The 23,705-nt window shown below is 35.6% G+C and overlaps 1 protein-coding gene across 2 annotated transcripts; it reads right to left on the bottom strand.

The window, feature by feature from the left end:
- Positions 1-159: 159 nt before the first annotated feature.
- Positions 160-23,386, bottom strand: LOC117926448. Of its 2 annotated transcripts, XR_004653128.1 has the most exons (10): positions 23,141-23,386; positions 16,853-17,317; positions 16,518-16,692; positions 10,481-10,778; positions 9,327-9,399; positions 6,076-6,166; positions 4,380-4,459; positions 3,877-4,244; positions 2,158-2,239; positions 160-543 (listed from the first exon to the last, which is right to left on the bottom strand). XR_004653128.1 is itself a non-coding variant. In XM_034845543.1 (9 exons), exons 1-8 carry the CDS (start codon positions 23,207-23,209, stop codon positions 3,915-3,917), a joined length of 1,581 nt encoding a protein of 526 aa, XP_034701434.1. In that variant the 5' UTR covers positions 23,210-23,385; the 3' UTR covers positions 160-543; positions 3,877-3,914. The 2 variants fall into 2 exon arrangements, 1 of the variants encoding a protein (XP_034701434.1); XM_034845543.1 differs by lacking the exon at positions 2,158-2,239 and having other exon boundaries at positions 23,141-23,385.
- Positions 23,387-23,705: the final 319 nt, after the last annotated feature.

Genomic DNA, 23,705 nt, shown 5'->3' with positions numbered 1-23,705 from the left:
CATTTGATAAATCTTCTTATTAGATACTCCAGTCACTTACAAAATCTACTAATGCTCAGCTCAGGTATCACAACTATTGAAAATTTATTCAAAGCATTAATAATTTAAAATGGCATCATATCAATGACAAGAACCAAAAAAATTGGTGTCATGCTAATAATTTTGAAGCTGGAAAGCACTTGAAACCGGGAAATAGCATCCGCATTATGCCATGAAGCAGTGGCCAGTTAGAAAATGTTAAGGCAACAGTCTTTTGATATGAGAGCATAAAAAGGAAAACCCACTCACAACACAAACTCAACAAGATTGGTTGTTCCAAAATCTGAAATTTCTTCTGCATCATTCTTGATAACTGATATGAAAACATCAGAAACCCAGCTCAAGAACTTGTTTCCAGAATCTAAGATTTCTGCTACATATATATTCACACTTGGGAACTGTTGCATACTCAGTGACCTCTTGTTTCTACTCAATCCCTTGGTTTCCTTTGGTTCAACTACTTGTTGAAGGTGTATATGCTGAAGAATTAATTAACATTTTCATCTGCATGAAAGGAGGATATCGTTAGTCATGTAAATAATCATGAAGTGAAATTCAGAGACTCAAATCAATTTTCTTCATTTAAATTCAGTTGAGGTCAATGATTATGAATAACATTTTGCTTAATTGACAAAAGGCCAACCATGAATGCTATTATGAATTGCACAACCTTTGAAACAAGAAGTCCAGTGATATGCGGAGCTGTATGATGTAGTCAGGAGCATGGGAAGACAAAACCATATTCTGATCTTTGAGGTTGGGGGAAACAAAGGAAGAATTTCCAACAAGGCTAATCCACAAAACAATAGGTTCTCAACAGAATTTTCCTTTGGATTTTGAAGGTCTTAGGTATAATGAGTAGCACATTCAAACAAAAACAAACTTAAAAAGAGTTAAATACCCCCACAAATCCTTGATTCCTTGCTAGTAGCATGAACAGTAGTACTACAATGTTATAGTAAGTGCAACCGTATAACCTTAAGTCTAAAACAATAGATTCTAGCATCTAACTCTTTTCTTTGGAAGGGAACTCATGAGTTTAACCCTCCGCTTGAATCTGGGAAAAGTACTAGAAAAGGGAAAGAAAAATAGGAAGGAATCTCAAATTCTATTATTTAATTTCCTATGAAAAATTCAAAGAAAAATGAAATATAATAGAAATTATTTAAAAACTAATACATTTTCAAATTCTTCACTTTCCATACGAAAGAAAAATAAAATTTAAGAAAGGCTAGGGGGAAAATTATTGAGCTCAAATTTAATTTTTGTTTTCCTTCACTTTTTCTTTCCTTTTCCCTTTTCAGTCATACTTCCCGTGACCCAAATGAGGTCCAAATAAACCTCTCTTTTCTTAATCCATTGGATGCACAACCAATCCTTGCCATCTTGTCATTCTTAAGCTTTTACATTGATTAATACACTAGATAGCCTTTATTCCGTTGTGATTAATCTTTTCACAATAAAGACATGAATGACTTACTCCATTTTGAACCCCATAAGAAAAATGTTTAGTACTCTATGTATATATCATTAATTTTCTCTACAATGTTGGCTTTACCCATTTTTACCCCATATAACCTCTTCAAATTGATTCACAAGTCAAGCAATCTTTCCAAGACAGTCAAAAGAACAAAAAGAAGGGGCACAACTTCTACACTCTTCTACATCAAACCTAACCCATCAACAAAATCCACCATAGACCTAGGTGCCTCCTCTTTAGAATGAATAACACATTCCAAAAAATTGCACATAAAAAGGAATTTGAGCACTTGCTTCAAATGTTCCACATTATCAAAAGCCCCTCAATTTCACTCCTACCATATCGTCCAAAATAAACACAAAGGTGCGATCGTCCATGCTCTCCTACCATTAAAGGTTTTAAAGTAGTTATCATTAAAGGCCTTAACGTAGCCATCATAAATCTAAAGAAAACTAATAATGGCTGACTTTATTTGGATATTCATCAAATGGTACCAAGGTTTCCAAATCAACAATCATGAGATTACAATCACGGTCTGGCAAGTCACTCTTAAGACATTCATCAAAACACTTGATCAGAGTTCCAGGCTTTGATAGTTTCATTATTGATAAGTGAGAAACACAAATCATAGACATTACCATCATCAGGATAACAATCAAGTGGCAGAGAATCTCCTTCCATAAAACTATTTCTTTCGCATTGTTCATGTCTAAGACTGTCCTGCATAAATAAACTTTCAAGGTTACTTTCTTGAATCTCCATGGACACTCTTAGTCGGAGACTGGCTTTCACTCCAATACCATCTGATTCAAATAGGAATGCAAGAAGAGGTCATCTGATTCTAGAAGCATACTTCTTACATGTTTCAAATCTCAATCGAAACCTATGAGGATGTTTGGTTAAACTTAATACTTATTACTTAAAGACTTAAGTGAACTTTAAGTTAAATTATTCTTAAGCTAATGACTTAAACCTTATTGCTTAATTTTTACAGTTAACTTAAAATTTATTTTAAATCATCAAATTGACATATCTACCCTTGTTAATTTTAATTAGTATTTATACTTTCACTAGTCTTAAGCAATAAATTCATTTGCTAAACATCCATAGTTAAAGTATTATTAATGCGTAAGATGCCCTTGAGGCGTGACTAAAGTGATAAAGGGATGGGGAGGGTTTGTGGGAGGTTCTTAGTTCAAGTCCCAATGGGGACAAAAAATTTACCAATCAAAAAAAATTATTAATGCCTCACTAGTGTGGGCAAATGAGGCAAAAAGGATTTGAGATTAAAAATAAGTTAACTATTTTGACTTAATACTTAAGGTTAAAAATAACTTTAAAATGTAAAATTAAGTTATTTTACCAAACATACTTGATCTATTTAACAACTTAAATTAAGTTAGTAAGTCAAATTGAGGTTAAAAATAACTTTAAAATGTGAAATTAAGTTATTTTACCAAACATACTTGATCTATTTAATAACTTAAATTAAGTTAGTAAGTCAAATTAAGTCATTAAGTCGATTTACCAAACATCCTCTAAGTCTATCGGAGGGCAACAAAGGACAAAAGTCCAGTTCGGTGCTAATCTAAGCACATATAAAGTTTCTCAAAATAATTCCAAGGACAAAGGCCAATTTCATTCATCGAAAATCCCTTATAGTGCTCTTATGGTATACAATAAAATTAAAATTATTAAATACTGAAATTATAATAAATTTGATCTTAGCCCTCACTCAAATCCAATATGATATAAATTCATGATATTAACCCTAGCTACAGAAGAGGAACAATAATACTGCAGTAGCATGCTAAAGCCCCATTATGCAGCCCACACATCTCAACAACCCATTATTAATAGTTCAGATCTGAAAGTTTAAATCTTTGACTTGTATTTTAATTTTATCCTGAAATTATACTAAATTTGATCTTAGCCCTCACTCAGATCCATTATGATATAAATTCATGATATTAACCCTAGCTACAGAAGAGGAACAATAATACTGCAGTAGCATGCTAGAGCCCCAATATGTAACCCACGCATCTCAACAACCCATTATTAATAGTTCAGATCTGAAAGTTTAAATCTTTGACTTGTATATAAGTTGCACACGTAAGTTATAAAGCATTATCTCTCATAACTTAAATTCATGAATGGTATAGATTTAACAGGGGGCTCAAGCCTAGCAAACTTGAGAGTGCATCAGATGAATGGCTTCTGGTTATAAAAAGAAAAGAGAACTTTGTCTTCAGCACTCTTCAATTCTATATAAGTCCAATTTGATCCACCCTCAAGCTCATGTAGGTTTGGGCCCTTTGTATTGCCACCTTTCAGTGAAAATACCAAAATAAAATTACCTGTAATGGTTACAAAAATTTCCTCTTATCCTTGTCAATCAAGTGTTCTGAATCCTGTTTTCTTCTTGCCTGGAACTATCTGTAGGCCCAGTATTGGATTCTTGTATTAGGTCTTGTAATTGGTGTTGATGTTGTTGTTGTTGTTGTTGTTGTTGCTGCTGCTGCCACTGGTGGTGGTGGTGGTGGTGGTGGTGATGGGGATGGTTCCGTTGTGGTTGTTGCACACCTCTGTTATTTTGATCGGAAGATCGCACCTGCCTGCTTGCTCTCCATCTCAGGTACTCTACTAGAAGCGAATTTGTGCTTATTGCAATTCCAAACCCAGTGAATGAGGAAAGGAGAACTGAAAGAATTGGGTTTACGTTGAGCTGCACATTTAAACAAGTTTAAGAACACAAACACCCTGCCAACTCCTCACCCCTCTTCTTACTTTGGTGATGAGGGAAACCACACAAAATCAAGTTCAATGAACAAAGCCAATAAAAGAAATTGAGTTGGCTTACTATAGTATAGAAGATATGAGCAAATAGGATCACAATTGCAAACTGGAATGAAGCATAAGCCCATATGTAACTCTTGCTCACTGCCACCAGCAAATATTGTTAGGATCTCAAGTCATAAGAATTAATGAAATAATAAAATGTTTTATCAAAATCCAAGTGAAAAGAGCAAACAAAAATATTCAGAAGTGTCAACAATATTATGCAGAATATGAGGAGCATCCTTATGTACTAGTGAGATCTTATCATCGTTCTATCAAATATGAAGCCAACCAAAATCATATACATCGTCTCTATCCTAGATGAATTCTCCTAGTCTTTCTTTCCTTTCATCTTCAGACTCTGTAGAGCTTTTTATATTATATATAATTCCTTTCTTTTTCCCTAGGAATTATAAACAAGCTCACATTACATCAACACAAATCTGATCGGTGGTAGTTTTCTTTCCATCAAGATTGCCTATCCTTTTTCCATTCTAATTGTATATTTTAATGTGCCTTGGAGCCAAGAGATCCGAACCCTTTCATTCACCCGAGACTACTAATTGTTCTCAAGGCTTTGCCCAAAGTTGCGAACACAAGATTGGGCTATCGGGCATCTGTATAGCCGATAACAACACCCTATACAGATGACATAACATCTTCATAAAGAAAAAGTGCGGTAGGATCTGCACCTTTGATTATGGGGTTGGGCAGTTAGCTTGTTGACTATTGTTGATTTGGTAGGTTTTAAACTCCTACAGTGGTCTTTAGTACCCACTTTCAAATAATGATGACTTGTCGGCAGTGGTTGAAGTCTTTCTTGGTAAAAGTCAGCTTTACAACATTTGTAACCTAGGCATAAAGATATCTACATATTAATTATTACCTTGAAGGAGAGTTTACGAGTGCTACCACATTTGAAAAGTGCTTCTGGCTACTTCACCAAGATCTAATTATTATTCTGATACAAGAGCCAACCCAAAGAAAATTTAACTTTTTCTCTCTTTTGCTTAGACTTCTAATCCATGAATGGATAAAACATCCCATCCAACAGCACAGCATCAAGGAATCAAGTTAAGAAGGTTCATGATGAAATTATTTATGCTAAAAATGGTTAGCCACTCAGGAATCCTTATTGCCATACTAACCTTAATAGTCATGGCGACACTCATGATTTATTGCAGTACTTGATGATCAAAACATTTTAAGAATTGTTTCAAACCAATGATAATAATAATAATAAATATTAAAATAATTCATATACCATTAACATCAAAATAAACAAAAACTGCATGTGACAACAATGGCTTTCTTCTCTTTTTCCCTCCTTTTTTGTGTCTACAACAGCAGATATTTAACCCATAGCGCTTTATCATTAATTGATGTAAAAGACACTGTTTCTGAAACTAGAAGCATAGTGCACAAGATTAAAAAGCACTCAGGATGATAGGAAACAACTATCTTCTGCTAGTGCCATAAAAATGACATCCAACAAAATCACATGGAATTTGAACATGAGGCACCACCAATGAAATGACTAGATCTAACTTTCTGCCATATTAGATGCCCATATTAATTTTATCACTTGAGGACCAGGATATCCATCATTAAATCAGAAAAGGAATAAAAAGAAAAAACAGATTTATATTCCCTTTTTCAATTAGGAAAGAAATTCTATGTGCTGATAACAGTAAACAAAACAATTTAATAAAGCATACCCATGGTGGAAGCTATCATGGACGAAAGAAGACCTAAAACACATGAGAAGGGCAAAGAAATGGCAAGAGCACGAGGACCCAGGTTAGTTACCTGCCAAAATCAATATCAACAAAGTCAACCATAAATTAATCTTGGACAAGATGAAAAAAAGATTAAAAGGGAAATACAAACAAAAGAGAAGGCCAAAAGCCAGCAGAAGACATAAAAAACAAAAACCATGGAAACTGCATGTTATAAGTAGTAATAATATAAGACTTTGTTTCCACAAATTGGCAATTTCATTTCAAATTGTGTAGTGCCTTGGATTGTGCCCATGTCATTCAATCCATCCACATTAAAGCTTAAAGATTGCAATTTTTGTAGACATCCATACACCTAAGGAAACCCTTCCAAGCACGTGTCAGCATTGGTAAGTGAACTAAAGACCAGTTTGCCACCTAGAAAACCAAAAATGATTACATGAATTATAAAATGTGTTTTCTTACATAAAAGTTTTTGTTGCATAAAGCAGGGCTAGCATGTGAGAAAAGTAGCTGTTGCATGATGCAAAATGTGGCTTGATAGATTGAAATAGAAATTTTTACTCAATCAGGGGAGTAGCTCAATCAATAGAGATAGACTTAATCAATCAAAGAACACCCTAGATACATCAAGTGGGCATCCAGACAGAATTTCAGAAGGTGCTTTATCTTGGTTAAAATTAGTTTTGCGGTTTTAGATAGTAACATGATCATTCAAATAAGCTGACCTTGAATGCCAGGAGGTTCATTCTTCATTAATCGATTTCTCCATTTAATTGATCTTAAACAAACTCTACAAGTTAAAAAAGAATGATTTGTTCAACCCCACCCACCTCCCAAGCCCCTGGTCTGTATGTACTAGGAGAGGCACTGCCAACTGGTACAGAAGCATCAGGTGGCAGGTTGTTGGAGTGGGGATAAGGTGATTCCAGGTTTGATTCCTGTATTTATATCTATAACAAAATTAACTAATTTCTTCATTCTCAACATCCAAGATCAGGTGCACGATTTTTTTACAAGGACAATCATTTCTTATTAATTTGTTGAGCCTCCAAGAGAATCAGCATGTGATATAGTAAGAAACTAAGAATTAATTAAATCAGCTGACTTCAAATAGCAAGGTTGAAATTCTTGATCACCTGGAAGCTTAATCTACAGCATAGTCATAAATATCATTCAATATCTTCATCAATATTTCCAATGTCTATGAGTATCCATCAACATATCAAAACTTCTAATTTCATAAGTTGATATTCTCAACATAATTGACACATTGATCAAATTAATTGTTGGAGTACATGATATGCATTGTGGGGCCAAGTCCTACAAGCTTAAAGCCTTCATGAAAATTGGTTGTTTAACATGATATCAAAGCCTCCTTTAGTGGGAAGCCATGTGTTCAAACCTTGCCGTATGCTTATTTACTAACTTTATTAAGCCCACATGTAAGCCCAAAGAATGTTGTTTGTGGTTTGTTTGTGTGCCTATATGTTTATCCATGTGCAGGTATGGGGTTGCATGTAAGGGAGGGTGTTGTAGTGCATGATATACATTGTGGGCCTAAATTTTACAAGCTTAAGCTTTTAGGAAATTTGGTTATCTAACATTAACACACACATCTAATAGATTGAGACATTTATTAATGTCATTGACAATTTTTACCAAGTAAATTCTCACAAATAAAAATGTGTAATAATACTCCTCTAATAGAAATTTGTTCTATCTTAAGACATCTACCATTAACAAATTGTGGTACTCACTCAATACCTGTACACGTGCAAATAACATTCAAGTACTTTTTTTTTTTTTTTTTTTTATCGGTAAAAGAGATTCTATTAAAGAAAGAGACACCAAGAAGGCGGCTCAAGAATTACAAACCTATACACCCTCCTTTAAGAAAATGCTAAAAGAACAAAAGGCCCCAAAATACAACCCTAATTAGAGCCCATCCAATCTATGAAATTAGCTATAGTTAGAGGGCAATCAACTATGAACAATTTTGTTTCAGCCCAAAGAGAAAGAATAAAAGAGTATTTCAATCTATGAATTGACAATATATCATCCTTGAAAGCCAAGCAATTCCTCGCCTTCCAAACTGTCCAAAAGATGTGCAAAGGAGCCGCTCTCCATACCTTCTTCCGCTTTTTGCCCACAAAAGAACCATGCCAAATAACATTCAAGTACTACTAGCGAGCCATGAATTAATGTCATATATAAATACATTGCAAATCTAGAGGCTCTATAGCCTTAAATCTCATTGAGTTTTATGATGGCAACTTATCATTTTCATTTTCATCTACCTCATTCAACACAATTTTCTTCTTTTATTTTTGTTAGTTGTATTATTTGATAAGGCGACAAAACTATTAAGGAAAAAATGGGCCAAACCAATCATCAAAAACCACTAGAGCTTTAAAAACTAAAATATTATTATGGGCAAAGGGATTTAAGAAACTTTTACAATGGGGGAAAATCTCAGCCACTATTTTTATTATAAAAAATTATAAATTAAAGATAAAAATAAAATAACTTCCATCTTAAAAATTATGCAAAAGTTTCCTATTTTTTTAACTTTTGGATCCATTCATATTGGACAACATTTGCAAAAAAATCCCTTACAAGATAAAAATAAATAAAATATTGACTAATTTATTTAAAATAGAAAATGTAAGTGTAAACATACAGTTAAATTAAATAGATAGCATTCATGCAGCTCATATAAAACTCTAAATTTAACGCATGAATCCTATCAGAAAGCATCTCCTTGGCACATAATTTTGGTTCCCTATCTATTATATACTCATTATTTAATAAATGTTCTTGTTTGGACTTTAAATAGTTCATTACATTCTTTTTAATGCTTCCCAAAGCTTCCATGTTTTACTATTATATGCTACTGCCTTTCTTATAGCCTCCTTTTATATGTACAATCATGACTAATAATTGCTATTAGCCCTATAAGCGCATCTAGATATGAGTTGTCATCCTTCTTTACTTTAATATCTGAAGAATCACCCATCCTTCTTTACTAGGATCTTATCCATGGGGAATTGGGACATGACCATCACATCAAAGTGATGGATAACTTAGATAGAATATACACCAACTGTTGCAAGGGTAAATGGGGTAAAATCCCTTGGGAGTGCCTTAGCATATACCACTATATATAACACCAAATAGTGACAAGAAGCATGATCTTCAAACTTGCCATAGTAAATATAGATATGTACCAGTAATTGCTCCAAGAAGCAGAAATATGCAAGCATGCTGACCATGACTAGAACTGGAACATCCTGCCAGACCCTGTCGAGAATGAAACAAGTAAGCATCCATATTAGATCATGCATTTCAGGGCTGTTGTCCAATACAAACAGCATAATTCTAAAACTTTTTGAGTGCCAGATAGACAAGCGCACATATCCTGCTTATATATGACATTAATGATTATTAGTTATAATATTCACAGAAGGTACCTAATATATACAATAGCATTTTACCAATTATAATCAAGATAAGAAGCAATAAAGTTTATCATTTTTTAATAAGAAAGATAGGAAGTGCCATAACCTTTAATCTGTTCAAGCTTTTCCTACTTTATGTTGTTTAGTTATTTTCAAGATGTAACTTCAACCTTCTAAGAAGGTTCTCCCTTTTCTGATCTAAGACATTGTTAAGATTCTTGCATTACTTCTTCCACAAAACATGCTACTAGCTTCCAGAAACAATGATCATTGTGATATAGCAATTGGGAGACACTATACATAAGACACGCAACTTCTAGGATTGAGCTAGGATTAGGCTTCAAGCAGACTCAATCCACCTGGGTTGAAGCCCTAGTAACAAGTCACCAATGCATGGATATACATTAATGATTTATAGGATCTAATAACTTAACCTAGTTTAGTCGCTCTATGATGTCGATCTTGTTTTTTTTTTTTTTTTTAAACAAATTATGAACTTATTTTACAGATTGAATATATAAGAAGCAAAACCTCTAAACAATTCAAGGTACAAATATTTGACCCAATTTTATAAGTTAAGAAAATAACAAATATTCTATATTTATAAAAGAATGCATAAAAAAGTATACTTAAATTGGTAAAAACTTTCCAATCAATAATACCTTGAGACTCAGTAAAGTTCTTTGGAACTGTCAAAATAATATAGTCAAAGCCTCAGAATGATCACCTTCTTTTTAGAACTAAATCTTCCCAAAAAATGGAAAAATTATAAGTATTTTCAATTTTTCTGAGAGAATTATGTACGCCATTCATCTAAAAGGAAAGAAATACTAGGACTTCATTTTTATAAGACAAGAAATGTCAGGATTCTCAAGGATATAACAGTGCAATTAGCTGAAATTCCAATAATCAATTGAATTTGCCTGTATCGAGTCTCTTCTCTCTGCTGTGGTAGAGTTGCTGGCCGTCTAACAACAGTCTGAGGATTTTGTATTTTCAGTAATGTTACAGGAAGGTTCTGGACATCCTGCTTGCAGACATCGCATGTCTTGTTTCCTTTAATGCTAAACCACTTTATAGCACAGTCTTGGTGAGCAAGTGCAAGTTCACCTTTACAGCTACACTCCAACTTAAGAGTATCACCTCCTTCCCCAAGCTCAATGAAACAAATCCTGCAAACTGCTTCTTCCTCAGGAATATCTTCCCCATCATCTCCACTCACTGTAATGAACATGTTACAAGAACATCTGCAAAATGTAAGTAACAAGATATTCTTTTTCTTTTTTTTTCTGATAGGAAAAAGGACAAAATATATAAATGCCTAAAAAGGGGTGCACCAAAGTACACACAATGTATACAAAAAGCTATTAGGCAAGCAAAAAGGAACAGAGAAAAAAAAAAAAAACAACCTTCCTAGAGCTAAACCAGTCTACAAAGCCTATCATGGTCAAGTAACAGTAATTCATGCACACTCTAACCCAATCCAAATGATACACATAATGGAAGATTTAATTGTTTGATCCGACTATTCAATATCCACAAATGACTTCCTATTTCTTTCCATAACATCCAAAACAAACACAAAGGAGAGGCCTTTCAAGCTTTTTTCCACTTCTTCCCCACAAAAGAACCATGCCACATTGAAGAGTACATCAACCAAGCCACTCCAAAAAGAGAAAAAACTAACTGCCATAGAATTCTAGCTTTAAAGCAGTAAAGGAGCATATGATCAGTCAACTCTTCTTCCTTTTTACACATGCAACTTCTATTTGGCTAAATCCATCCCCTCCTTTTCAGTCAACTAAGCCTTAAAATCCTTCTCCAGTTAAAAAAACTCAACCTTGTTGGAACCTATGGGTTCCAAACTATGCTTTTGGGGAAAAGTCACTTCTTCATTGAGTTAATGAAGCAAAGAAAGACTTGACCGAGAATTTGTTACACTTAGTTTCCTTCCAACCCTATTAATCATCCTCATTTCTACTAATTGAGCTCATTTGCAGTCTCTAAATAAAGACCTCAACTCCTACCAATTCTCAATCATGTAATTGTTTGTGAAATCAAGGATTCTACAAAAACCCCAACCCAACCCCCCATTTCAAAATAAATAAATAAATAAATCTGCTCCCAAACTGCTAATGATCTCACACTCATTTCTTCACACCATCTTTCAAAAATTTTACCCTTCTTCCATTACCCACCATGAAGTGAGATCTACTTCTAATGGCCTCACACCCATTTCTAAAATTCTTCCAACACCTCACCCCATAACTATCCCTCACAACCCTCAAACACCATCCCCCATCATTGGCCCCAAATGAAATAGTTGTCCTTTATGAGAAAGAAATGGTAGGATCTTTGAGGATACATGGAGGACATTAGAGTAGTTGTGGGATCTACTTCACTTCTATTCCTCTTTATGATCCTTTTGTATCGATGACTTTAACGGCATTCCTCTTAATATCATTCAACTCAATTGGCATTTGGTATGTAGATTTTTATTTTTATTTTATTTTTATAAGTAAAATAGGATAATACATTAAAAGCGCTTATAAAATGGTAATGTTCTAAGTAGGTTGATGATCAGAGCAGAGGAAACTGGGCTAACTAAGGTTTTCTTTGTGGGGAAGGGCAGGACTAGAGCGTCTTTGCTACAGTTTGCAAATGACACCATTTTTTTCACTAAAGCCTCCTCGAACATCTTCAAAACCTCAAGATTATCCTTTTGGTCTTTAGGCAAGTATCAGGATTAAAAATCAATTTAGAATAAAGTACCATTTCAGGTATTAATACAAGGCAGGAGTTATTGTCTAGTTTGGCCTCGGTTTTTGGTTGCAGAGTGTCAGAGTGGCCTTTGTCTTATTTAAGTCTTCCTTTGGGAGGGAACCCAAAGACAATAGGCTTTTGGGATCCGATGGTTGAGAGAATTTCGAGAAGGCTGGATGGTTGGAAAAAGGCTTTTTTGTCTTTGGGAGGGAGGATTACTTTAATTCAGTCAAGTCTGTCCTACATCCCTAGCTACTTCCTTTCCCTCTTCAAAATCCTAGTTTTAATAGCCTCAAAGATTGAGAAGTTGCAAAGGCATTTTCTTTGGTCTGAGGCGGGGGAAAGGAAGAAAGATCATCTTATCAGATGAGATGTTGTTTGTAAGCCAAAGGAGTTGGGAGGTTTGGGTTTCGGGAAAACTTCTTTGAGAAATATTACTCTCTTAGGGAAATGACTCTGGAGGTTCCTTAGAGAAAGAAATGGTCTTTGGCAAAAGGTTATTGCGAGTATTTATGGGACACATCCTAATAGATAGGACGCCAATATGGTGGTTAGATGGTCACACAAATGTCCTTGGAAGGCTTTTGCTCAAGTTTTCTAGGATTTCTCCCCTTTTGTCCACCTGGCGATGGGGAATGGGCAAAGAATTCGTTTTTGGGAAGATCTTTGGTGGGGTACCCAAACTTTGTGCTCTCAATTTGTTTGTCTTTATAGAGTTATTTCTGTGAAAAACCTCACTGTCTCAAATGTCCTTGGCAATTCCTTTCCACTGTTTTGGAATTTTAATTTTCGTCACAATCTTACTGATATTGAAATTGATCTCCTTCAGAGATTAATGTCATCCCTTAGTTCAGTGTTTTTCTCTCCTTCTTTGGCAGATTCAAGAGCTTGGTCTTTGTCATCATCAGGCTTGTTTTCAGTTAAATCTTTTTCTTGGCCTTGTCAAAAGTCTCAAATCCTATCTTGTTCCTTCCAACCAAGTTTTTGTGGAGTTCAAAAGCCTCCTCAAAGGTTAAAGCCCTCGCTTGGTTAGTAGTACATGGGAAGGTAAACACCAATGACAAGTTGCAATTGAGAAGACCCTACAAATCCCTTTGTCCTCAATGGTGCATTCTTTGCAAAGGAAATGGAGAATCGATCAACCACCTTTTTCTTCATTGTACTGTTACTATTGGACTCTGGCACAAGTTGTTCAATCTAGCAGGTTTGGCTTGGGTCCCTCCAAGGAATATTGTAGACATGATGGTTATTGCTTTTAAAGGTTTGGGGATTTCATTAAGAGGTAAGACACTTTGGCAAATCGCTTGCCTTACTTTGTTATGGATGGTGTGGCAAGAGAGAAACAATAGGATATTTTAGGATAAGGGGAGAACGGAAGAGATGTTATGGGACTTGATTCTTTTCTATTCCTCTCTTTGGGCCTCTTGTACTGCAGCTTTTAGCAGAGTTCCTCTTAATGTTTTACAACTCAACTGAACTGCGGTTTGCGCTTCAAAAGTTTGAGAGTGTTCTTTGTTTTTAGTTTTCTAAAGTTGGGTGTTTTCTCTTTTGCTTAGTTTTGTTTTTGTGGGAAGGACCTTTCATCCTTCTCTTGTATCTCTTCTTTCTTTTGTATCTTTTATTCTTTTAATATAATTTTCCTCGTTTCTGATCAAAAAAAAAAAAAAAACACTTATAAAATGGCGCAATAGAGTACACACAAAGTATACAAAATAGGCCAAAGGACAAGCAAAAAGAAGAAGAGGAAAAAAGAGAGCAAACACCAACCACCCTAACTAACCGATCATCCCTAAGAAACCTAAAGCCCCCTTAACCCAAACACAAACCAAAACTCTCGACGAACCTCACAAAGCAAGTTTTGAGTCCCCAAAGTTCCTTCCCCTTCTCCTGACAATGGATGAAGACTTGTTGTAGTTAACCGAACACTCTAGTTTACGAATTTCCCGCTTGAAACAAGAAGTCAAGCGAATACTCCTTTTTCCGCTTGAAACCTTGACCCCCACACCCTTTTCTTGACTTCAATTTCTTAAGCAGGGAACTAATCTCCTTTTCAAAACCCTCCACAGGTAATCTTAAGAAGTTGTTGAAATGGACAAAATTAGTGGGGAGGCTATCCAAACCCCTCCATGACACAAGCAATTGCCAAGGCCTTAGGGGGCTCCACCTCCTCGACCATAGCCTCCTCCTCCTTACCCCCAACCCCCCCACCAGGACACAAGCAATTGCCAAGGCCTTAGGGCTCCACCTTCTCAACCATAGCCTCCTCCTCCTTACCCCAAGGGTCCTTCTCGGCCTTTTTGGAATACTCTAGCAAACTGTCATTTCGCAACAACATACTTATGGGTTGGCTTGCTGGGTCCACAGGCCCTAAAGAAGAGAGCGAGAAAGACCTTGGAAACTTGTTCGCCTCCATCACGAGAGCTTCATCGATGGACGCCACACATGAGCTCGTCCAGACTGACACTAGCAATGCCTCAAGCCTCATACGCCCATCTTTGACGCAACTTTACTACACCGTCTCCTTGAAATTTGCAAAGAAAGCCCTCCTTTTAAGAAGCCTAAGAGAGCCCTTCTCTCTCTCAGCCAAAACCACCAAGCAACGACCATCCCTCTTTTCCTTTAAACCCACTAAACCCACCCCCTCTGACGACAAGACTTACCTTGGGCCTAGCCCACTCTTAAATCCTCCCCCACTTCATTAACAAAAACTGAATGTGCCTCTAAAGTATCTAGTCCACTAAAGCTTTAGGCCCGAGGAGTAGCACGACCACTGGCACTTTGGGCTCCTTTTAACCACTTACGGCCCAACCTTTGGATCCTTTAGTCAACTCCACTAAAGATGCCCTTAGCATAGTGATGTTCCACCAAACAAGCCCCTCCTGCTTCAACCATACACCTCACACCACTTCCTTGGACATCCTCCCCTTCTGCAACTTCTACAAGATAGAGATTTGCCCCCTCTCCTACCAAAGCAGCCCTATCACATGGCCATAGCATGACAACGCCTGCAAGCTCCCAAGGCGTTGCAAGATAGAGATTTGCCCCCTTATGGGAAAGTTTCTTGCCCGTGACAGTCTATCCCATTTTGTATAGATCTTTGTATAGTGGAGAAGTACATTATGTCTTGATCGATTTTTTGTATTTGTGGGGATGATTCCTCATCCTTCATTCATAACTAATATATCCCTTGTTTCTGATTAATATATATATATATATATATATATATATATATACCTACCTTGAACCATGGGAACAAACCTGGAAATAACAAAACAAAAACTGGATGCTGTAGAACTGAGTCCCAAAACCCCAGACCAGAATGCTCTAAACACAAGAACCATGATCCAATACAATAAGCCCAGGACCCAATTCCCAATCTAGTGAAAATTCTACTTAACAATCCAACCCCTGTAATCATCAGAAACTAGTTTCTTCCTGAAATTCAGTGAGCAAAAAGTAGATACGTTAATTACAGTTATCAATTGTTCAATGGACCATTCTATTGGCCGGTTTCCATATGGCTGCCTATGATGTTAGCCTCATTATGTAATTGAAGCTGACAGGAATGCCCCAAAGAATATATTTGTCACTCTCATGGTCCCAACCAGATTCATTATCTCAGCCACCAACAAGACTTGCATGTGTGCATCTACTCAGTCACCATCCAAATTTTGATGCATCTCTTGCACTTGTTGTTGGAGTTGCTCAATTTCAACATGCATAACCTCTTCCACGTGCCATCTTACTGAAATTCCTAATGATGGCATATTCTTCCAGCATTAGACTCCAATACAAAGGAGTCTTAGGTATCCAGCAGGTCAAACTTCCTCTAACACCAAGATGATATGATCCAGAAGGGGACCTCCTGTTGCAACTTAATGCAACAAATGAAAGGTGCTCCTAAATTAAAAGAGCAAGATATTGAATAGTGGAGAAGATGAAAAGAACTGAAAATGACCATGAGCATCAGAACAAAGCACAAGACACTCACTCATATAGCGTAATTCCTGAATGATTCTACATCACTAAGTGGAAACAATTGATTTGGAATGCAGAAATCACTCATATCCAAAATTAATGGAAATAGCATGTAGAAATAATTTTCATAATCCCCTATGCTATTGCATCAATAATGCTAGCAAAGAAACATGCCGCACAAATGAGCTGGAATCCCATAAACAACAAATTAGCACCTACCAATTTCTGTTACCGGGGCATCATCTTGTGAGGCACCATCAACTGCCACTGGACGAGGGGTTGCTGATATCACACGGATCAAACCTCCTGTAGAGTCCATCCGCCTTAAACTTCTGGCTTTAACATTTACAGGAACTGACAATGAGCGTGTCATATGATGCTGAACTTCTACCTTCTGTAAGAAAACAAACTCTACATTGAAGAACACCCAAAAAGGAAAATGCAAAGCATTTGGTGTATGTATCCACATGAAACTCCAACTATTGAAGTATAGCACTACCAAATCAAGATTCATTAGTGAAGATCTGGAAAAAATGAAAACAAGAAAAACTTACAGAAAAATCAGATTCACCATCCAGATTCTTTTCCTGCAGGGACTCAGAACCTGAACTTGCAATTGGTGTAGCTGGTAAAGAATATGTTGCTTTTACTGAAGGGAAAAGAACCTTGTTGAGAGAAAATGACCTTGAAGTAGTAGGCTTATCCAAAGGACCATCCGATGATGGTGTGTCTGGGATGATAAGAACCGTCTTTTCCCCATCCTCAGACAAATTTTTTGCCCTCAAGCTTCTTTGGGGAAGCAGATTTCTCATGGATGATTTGAATTTAGCTGAAGGTGGTCTAGGCGGCAATCCTGCTTTAGTGGAAGTAGGACTCGGAGCTGAGGAAATTTCTATCCTTGCAAAAGCAGATGATGTATTTTCAAGAGACCTTACAGGTATCTGCAAAGACGATAGGTTTGGCCGTCTAGACTGCTGAACTAAGGAGGTTCCTTCTCCTTTTTCCTTTTGATTGCTTTCCTAAAAAATCATCAAAAAATCACTTCAGTCAAATAAAACTCCTAGAATAAGACCAAAAGGTTATCCAATTCCAAAATTTTCCAGACAATAAGTGCATGAACAGAGAAAGATAGAAAATCCAAGTTGCAGGGAAATGTATGTTTGATATGATCCTACACTCAGATGAATAGTATTGAAAACTTTATGATTAAAATTAATTATTAGTAATTGAATGCATAAATGAATAATCAAGAGAAATAACAGGTAACAAAAACAGGTGCTTACATTCCAACTACTCAGGCAGGCTACATGAGTCTTATTTAGCCATCTAGCTTATGTATAAGGCCTTTCAGTTAAAATCATAAGCCATCATATCTTTTCTCACTTCCTTGACTCACGTCCTTTTCGGCCTTCCTCTTGTCCTAGTAGCTCCTTCTCCTTTCATCATATTGCACGAGTAAAGCTGAAATCTTTATTGCAAATGGCCAAGCCATCTTAAACAACTTTCTTTATCTTGTTCTCAATTGGTGCTACCTCTACCTTGTCATAAATCCATTCTTTCTTTTCTTAAATAGCCACAGATCCATTGAAACATTTGTATGGTCAACTACAATCACTGTAGGAAAATAATGATTCTTGATTGTCCAAAATTATATACCACAAAAGCTGCCCTTTTACTTGTCTTTGCAAATTTCTTCCACTAGCTTTACAGCCACGCAATAGTCAAAAAACATGTTCAAGAAATGAGTATAGCCACAAGAAAAGATGGAATAAGAACCAAGTTCATATGTGAGAAGGTAGATGTGGCAACAAACAATGACAAGATTGGGGGAGTCACTTAAGATGGTTTAGCTGTGTGTAACATACAGACTTATGAATGGACCAGTACTGATGAATGATTTTATTCAAGTTGAAAGCGCCCAAAGGACAAGAGATACTAAAGAAAGGCATGGCAAAATGCAGAGAAAATGACATTTCTTCTAAGGATATGACTGAGGATATGGCTTTAAATGGAACTAGATGGTAAAAAGACATTCATGCAGCTAAGCCCGTTTGGTTGGGATTAAGGCTTTGTTGAGTTAGGTTCAGCTGAGTTGACACCTATAGGGGTCAAGAAACCTGAAAACACTTCAAAAAGCACCCATCTATTTCATCTTCATGCTTCAATTCTAAATATTATATGTTGGTCATGGTTTGTGCACTCAAAATTGGCAATGGGCAAAAACAGAAAACATTATATTAACATTTTATTGGATGGTTGCACAAAAGGAAATGCACCTCAAAGCACATGACAGTAACCACTAGCCTTGGTACATGCATACAAACAGTTACCACATTTAGATATTATTTATTTTCTTTCAAATAAACTTTTATAAATAACAAAAAAGAAGGCACCATTTTCTAGAAATCATATACCAGCCAGTTTTGTACCTCCTCAAAGAAAGTCAAAAGTACCCTTGGAATAACACAAAATTATTACAAGTCACCAAGAAAATTAAAAGAGGCCTTGGCCAAGGCATTTTTCATTTAATAACCTCTCAAATCAGCAAGCACTAAACAGAATTTCAGAGAATTTTGTAAGTAATCTTTCTTTTAAATAATTTCTAGTCTCACCAAGGTGGCCACAGTTGAGTAGGAAATCACTTGCAAATCCAATATTAAAAATAACAATAAATTTGACCTATCAACAAATAACAATAAGATTTGCAAAGATACTAAAGTTGGGATTCTGTGTCAGATAAGCATACATAATCTATGCTACAGTAAAACCAAGCATAGTTTTTCGACAATTATAAAGCACTTCTTGGCCATCAAAGTGCTTTGGAATGTATTTGGTTACACCAACCAGAGTACTTAGAGACAGAAGAAATTTAGAGACTTAGAAGCTTTTCTCAACAAAGCTGCAGTCAAGATGCTTTTACAGAAGAAGCATTTTTACCAGAATTTATGCTACACTAAGGAGCCTAAATCTATTAAGTTATTGCATTTTTGGATCAATAGACAAAACATATATCTGCCTTCTCAGTTTTACTGTTCTTCCATAATCTAAAACATTCATAATGTTGTTATCCTAGGCTCCACTATGTATTCACTAGGGGATGCCTTGATGCCTCGACAGATTATGGAAGTTTTGCATTTTTTGGCAATTACAGTCCAAGTTTGCAAGAATCCATCATTTCTACATATCCAATTAGAGACCCTATTGCTATAAAGACTGAAGCTACAAGTTCAATCAATGATGGTCTTCAACAAAAAGGAGTGTGATTGAGATGTTACTGGGGATTTTATATGCATTTATGTTGAGCTTGTTGCATATTTTTAGGGTGTTGAGATAGTGGTTTTATATGCACTAAAGTGGAGCAACGTTTTCATTAAAAAATCAAGTTCATTGTGGAAGAAAACTGGCTTGATCAATTGAACCATGATGGTTGGCGATCAAAGCAATTGCTTTTGAAAAAATAAAATAGCTTTAGAGTTGCTCGACTGAGGGGCTATCAATCATCAATAGAGCCCATACTTTAGAAAAGTACTTTTCCTATTTTATGTGGTTCTTCAAAGTTAACTGCTATAAATTCTTTAAGATTAACTCTTGAGAGATACAAACATTTGATAGCATGTTCATTAAGTTTCTTATTTCTTTTGTACATTGGTTTCAAAACAAGCATGAAACTTGCATTCTCATATTTTGAAAGCCAAAAACCCCAAATCCATCACACTCCAACAATGAATCAATTCTTGTGTTGGTGGTCTTTGGGAGGAAGATAATGCCCCTTGAAGGCATTCAAATAGGTCAAAGATGCATGCTTTGCGAGAGTTCAAAGTCAGCTCACTGAAGTGCAAAACTTAATGTTCATGACTGAATCGATGGTTGAAGGGTATGGAGTTTCAAAGTTCAACAACAACCAAAAGATCTAAGGGTTGGATAGGATGTAGCCTCAACAAAGTTAATTAAAGAAAATGAAACTTCATCTATATACAACTTCGCCCATGACAAAAGATTACAAAAAGTGTTTTTCAAACTTTGATTAGAACGCTCCTCATTTTCAAATGATCTTTTATTCCTTTCTTTCCAAATTGTCCAAAAAATTCACAAAGGAGGTGTTCTCCACGCCTTTTTCATTGTTTATTCCCCACAACGAAGCCATGTCATCCTAAGAGTCTCTCTCTAACCATGGAGGATATCATACCCTAAGACACTCCAAATAGAGAAAATAACAACTATCATAAAACCCTTATTGTGATACAATGAAGGAGGATGTGATCAATCTTCCTCGTTTTGACAAAGAAAACATCTATTTGTCGATGACCACCCTCCCCTCTGAAGTTGATCCAAAGTCAATTCCTTTCCCAATGTCACTTCCCAAGCAAAGAAACTCATTTTAGATGAAACCGAAGATTCAAAACAACACCCATTGAGAAAGGAACTACCCTCCCTAGCTCTAGGATAGTGTAAAGTGCTTTCACGACAAAGGTTCCACTCTTCAACTCCATCCAAATTACCCTATCTTCTTCTTCCTTATTCCTTGTCTTTCCTCACAATCTTGAAAAGAATTGTTCCACATATTCCACCTCACAATTGCTCAAATGTCTATAGATGCAAGGATTCCAATAACCCCTTTAATGTGATCGATCCCATAAATTTTTCACCCATGCCTATTCAAATGCAACTATGGAATATAAAGAAGGAAAAGATACACACAATGACTAATCTCCATCTCATTTATCCTTCCAAAATTTTACCCTCCTCTCATTGCCCATCGAAGAAGAGACTACTGTTAGAAAGATCTCAATCCTTCTTGATAGCTTTGCATAACCCAACGTCGTACCCATCTCTCACTTCATGAGAACGTCACCTCCTTTTTTCTTCCCTGTATTTTCCACCTATAAGGTACTTACTAGAAAGCCTCCCAAAGGCATATCACCAACTCCACTTGCATAGAAGGACCTTGTTAAGGGAAGAGAGACACTTAACACCCAAGCTTCCTTTCCTCTTATCTAAATAGACAATCACCCACTTTACTAAATGTGGTTCTATCTAGAGACCTGCCTCCCCAAAGGAAATCGCTTTGAATCTACTTCTACCTTAATTTGACTATCCTTAGGATGCAAAATAAAACATAAAATAGATAGGTAAATTGGATAAAGTGTTTCGCATTAAAATGAGTCTCCCCTTTGGAGATATATTACCTTTTCCACATCACCAATCTTTTATAGAACCGCTCTTCCACCCGATCCCAAGCTGCAACTAATTTAATAGGGGTACCCAAAGGAAGACCCAAGTAAGTGGAAAAGGCAAGATTTGATAGCTATTATACAATGCTATAGATGGCAAAATTTGCTTGCTTCAATATGATAGTAATTTATTAATAATGTACACACACTTATGACGAATTAACTAATTTTGAGGGTTTTATATTAGTAAGAATTTGTTTCTTATATAAATTAGATGACCCAATTGTAAATAGGAGAGAAATAAGTCACTTTATTTTTTAGATTAATGGTATGTTATGATTAAAAAAAGCACGACCATAAAATTGTTTAGTGGATTTTTATCAAATAAATTACTACAAATTTATGGGATAAATTTTGGTTGTTGTGTGCAAGATATGTTGCTTTTATCTGATAAAAATGATTCCTTGAACTAATTTCAATGTAAAATTTATAAATTTAGGCAACCCAGTTAGTTGGCATTGATACTTTTTTGAGTTAAGTTGAGTAAAATATCTGAGATTATTTTTATTTTCTTCAAGCCAACGTCAGGATTACCATTTAAGAACAAGAAATAAGGAAACAAGACATTATTCAACTAAATGTTTTATCTAAAATAATTTGGTCATTCAATGATAGTTGGACAATTTCCAAAAACTAGTGTCCAGTTTTTATAATTTACAACTGACATTCATCATCTACTTTTTTTCACTCACCAGTTACCACTTAGTCAAGATTTCTGAGTACAGCCTTTGGGTCAACTTACAATTTCCAATTTTTTTAAGCTATAGACCACCATCATCATCAAACCAGACCCAGTCCCATTCAGCAGATCAACACCCTCTAGGCATGTTTCACCCCCATCAAAACAGTGAAAAATATTTAACATAAGTTTCCAGTATCAGATCAACACTGAACAAAATTAATGCTTGGCCTGGTGGTCAAGAAAATGTAGGAAAGTCGGAAAACTGATAATTGGAAATTGACTTATTTTAGAACTTCGAGAGAAAACCAAAAAACTTCCTCTCTCAATTGAAGCTAACAAAACCAGTTGGCTTCCTTGAGGTTGATTAGTTCATCATATTGTTTTTTTATCTGGAAACCAAAAGTAAACACATCCCTAAAAAATGGAGATCCAAAGATCCATTTCCCTTGATTTTTCCCTCGTTTTTATCACCAACCAAACATATCACAAGGAATTAAAACACAAGATCAGGACACCAACTTAAATGAATACACACAAGACCCCAAGAAAAAATTAAGTGGAATCAATCCGAACAAAATTACCCACCATATGGTAGCTAAGAAAAATGTAGGAAAATGACATGGTAAGCTGAAATTCTATCCATTTCATACTTTTCAGAGAACCAAAAATCAACCTCCAGACCACTGAAGCTAACAAAACTATTTGGTTTCCTTAAGTCAGTTCTTCATTTCACGTAAACCACAAAAAAGAGAGGAAAAAAAAAACAAAGGAAGGATGATTCAAGGATTTATTTTCTTTTACTTTCTCGCATTTTCTCAGTAACCAAACAGAACACATAATTGAAACCCAGTGAAAATAAACAAAACCCAGAAAAAAAAAAAAAAAAAAAAAAAGACGAAATTCCAAAAAAAAAAAAAAAAGGAAATCACCTGACAGTGTTCAGGAGCATCCGAGGTGGCGTCCACCTCAGGTTGCAGTTCAACACCTGAAACTTCCATTGAACTCGGATAACCAAAGAAATTAAACCCTAGGTTTCAAAAGCCTGAGTGAGGTGCGAGGAGTGACTAGTGAGCTGTGCAAAAACCCAAAAAGCCAAAAAGGTTAAATTAAACTGAGATCAAATGGGTCAAGACTCGAGAGACGAGGGAATAAAGTAACATTTTTTTTCTTCCTCTTTCCTGAGGAATGATGGTGGCGGAACTCAAATTCATATTAAATAAAATTTAATTTCTTTTATTTTATACATTTTGCCCGCCAACTGGTGCCATCCTTTTGCTCTAAGATTCTTCCATTTTCTTTTTCTTTTCTTTTTTTTCTTTTTCTTATTTTATTTAATTTATTAAGATGAGTTTCCAGAGATGATAATTTTGACACGTCACACCGTGTGATAGCGATTGAAGAACAAAACAAAAAATTTTAACAAATCGTATTAAAATGGTGTTTGATAAATTAATTTATCGACTTAATATCACTTAATGGCTTAATTAAAGTCAT

This window comes from Vitis riparia, chromosome 12 (assembly GCF_004353265.1).
Source record: "Vitis riparia cultivar Riparia Gloire de Montpellier isolate 1030 chromosome 12, EGFV_Vit.rip_1.0, whole genome shotgun sequence".
Classification (NCBI taxonomy): domain Eukaryota; kingdom Viridiplantae; phylum Streptophyta; class Magnoliopsida; order Vitales; family Vitaceae; genus Vitis; species Vitis riparia.
This window is presented reverse-complemented; position numbering and strand designations above follow the sequence as displayed.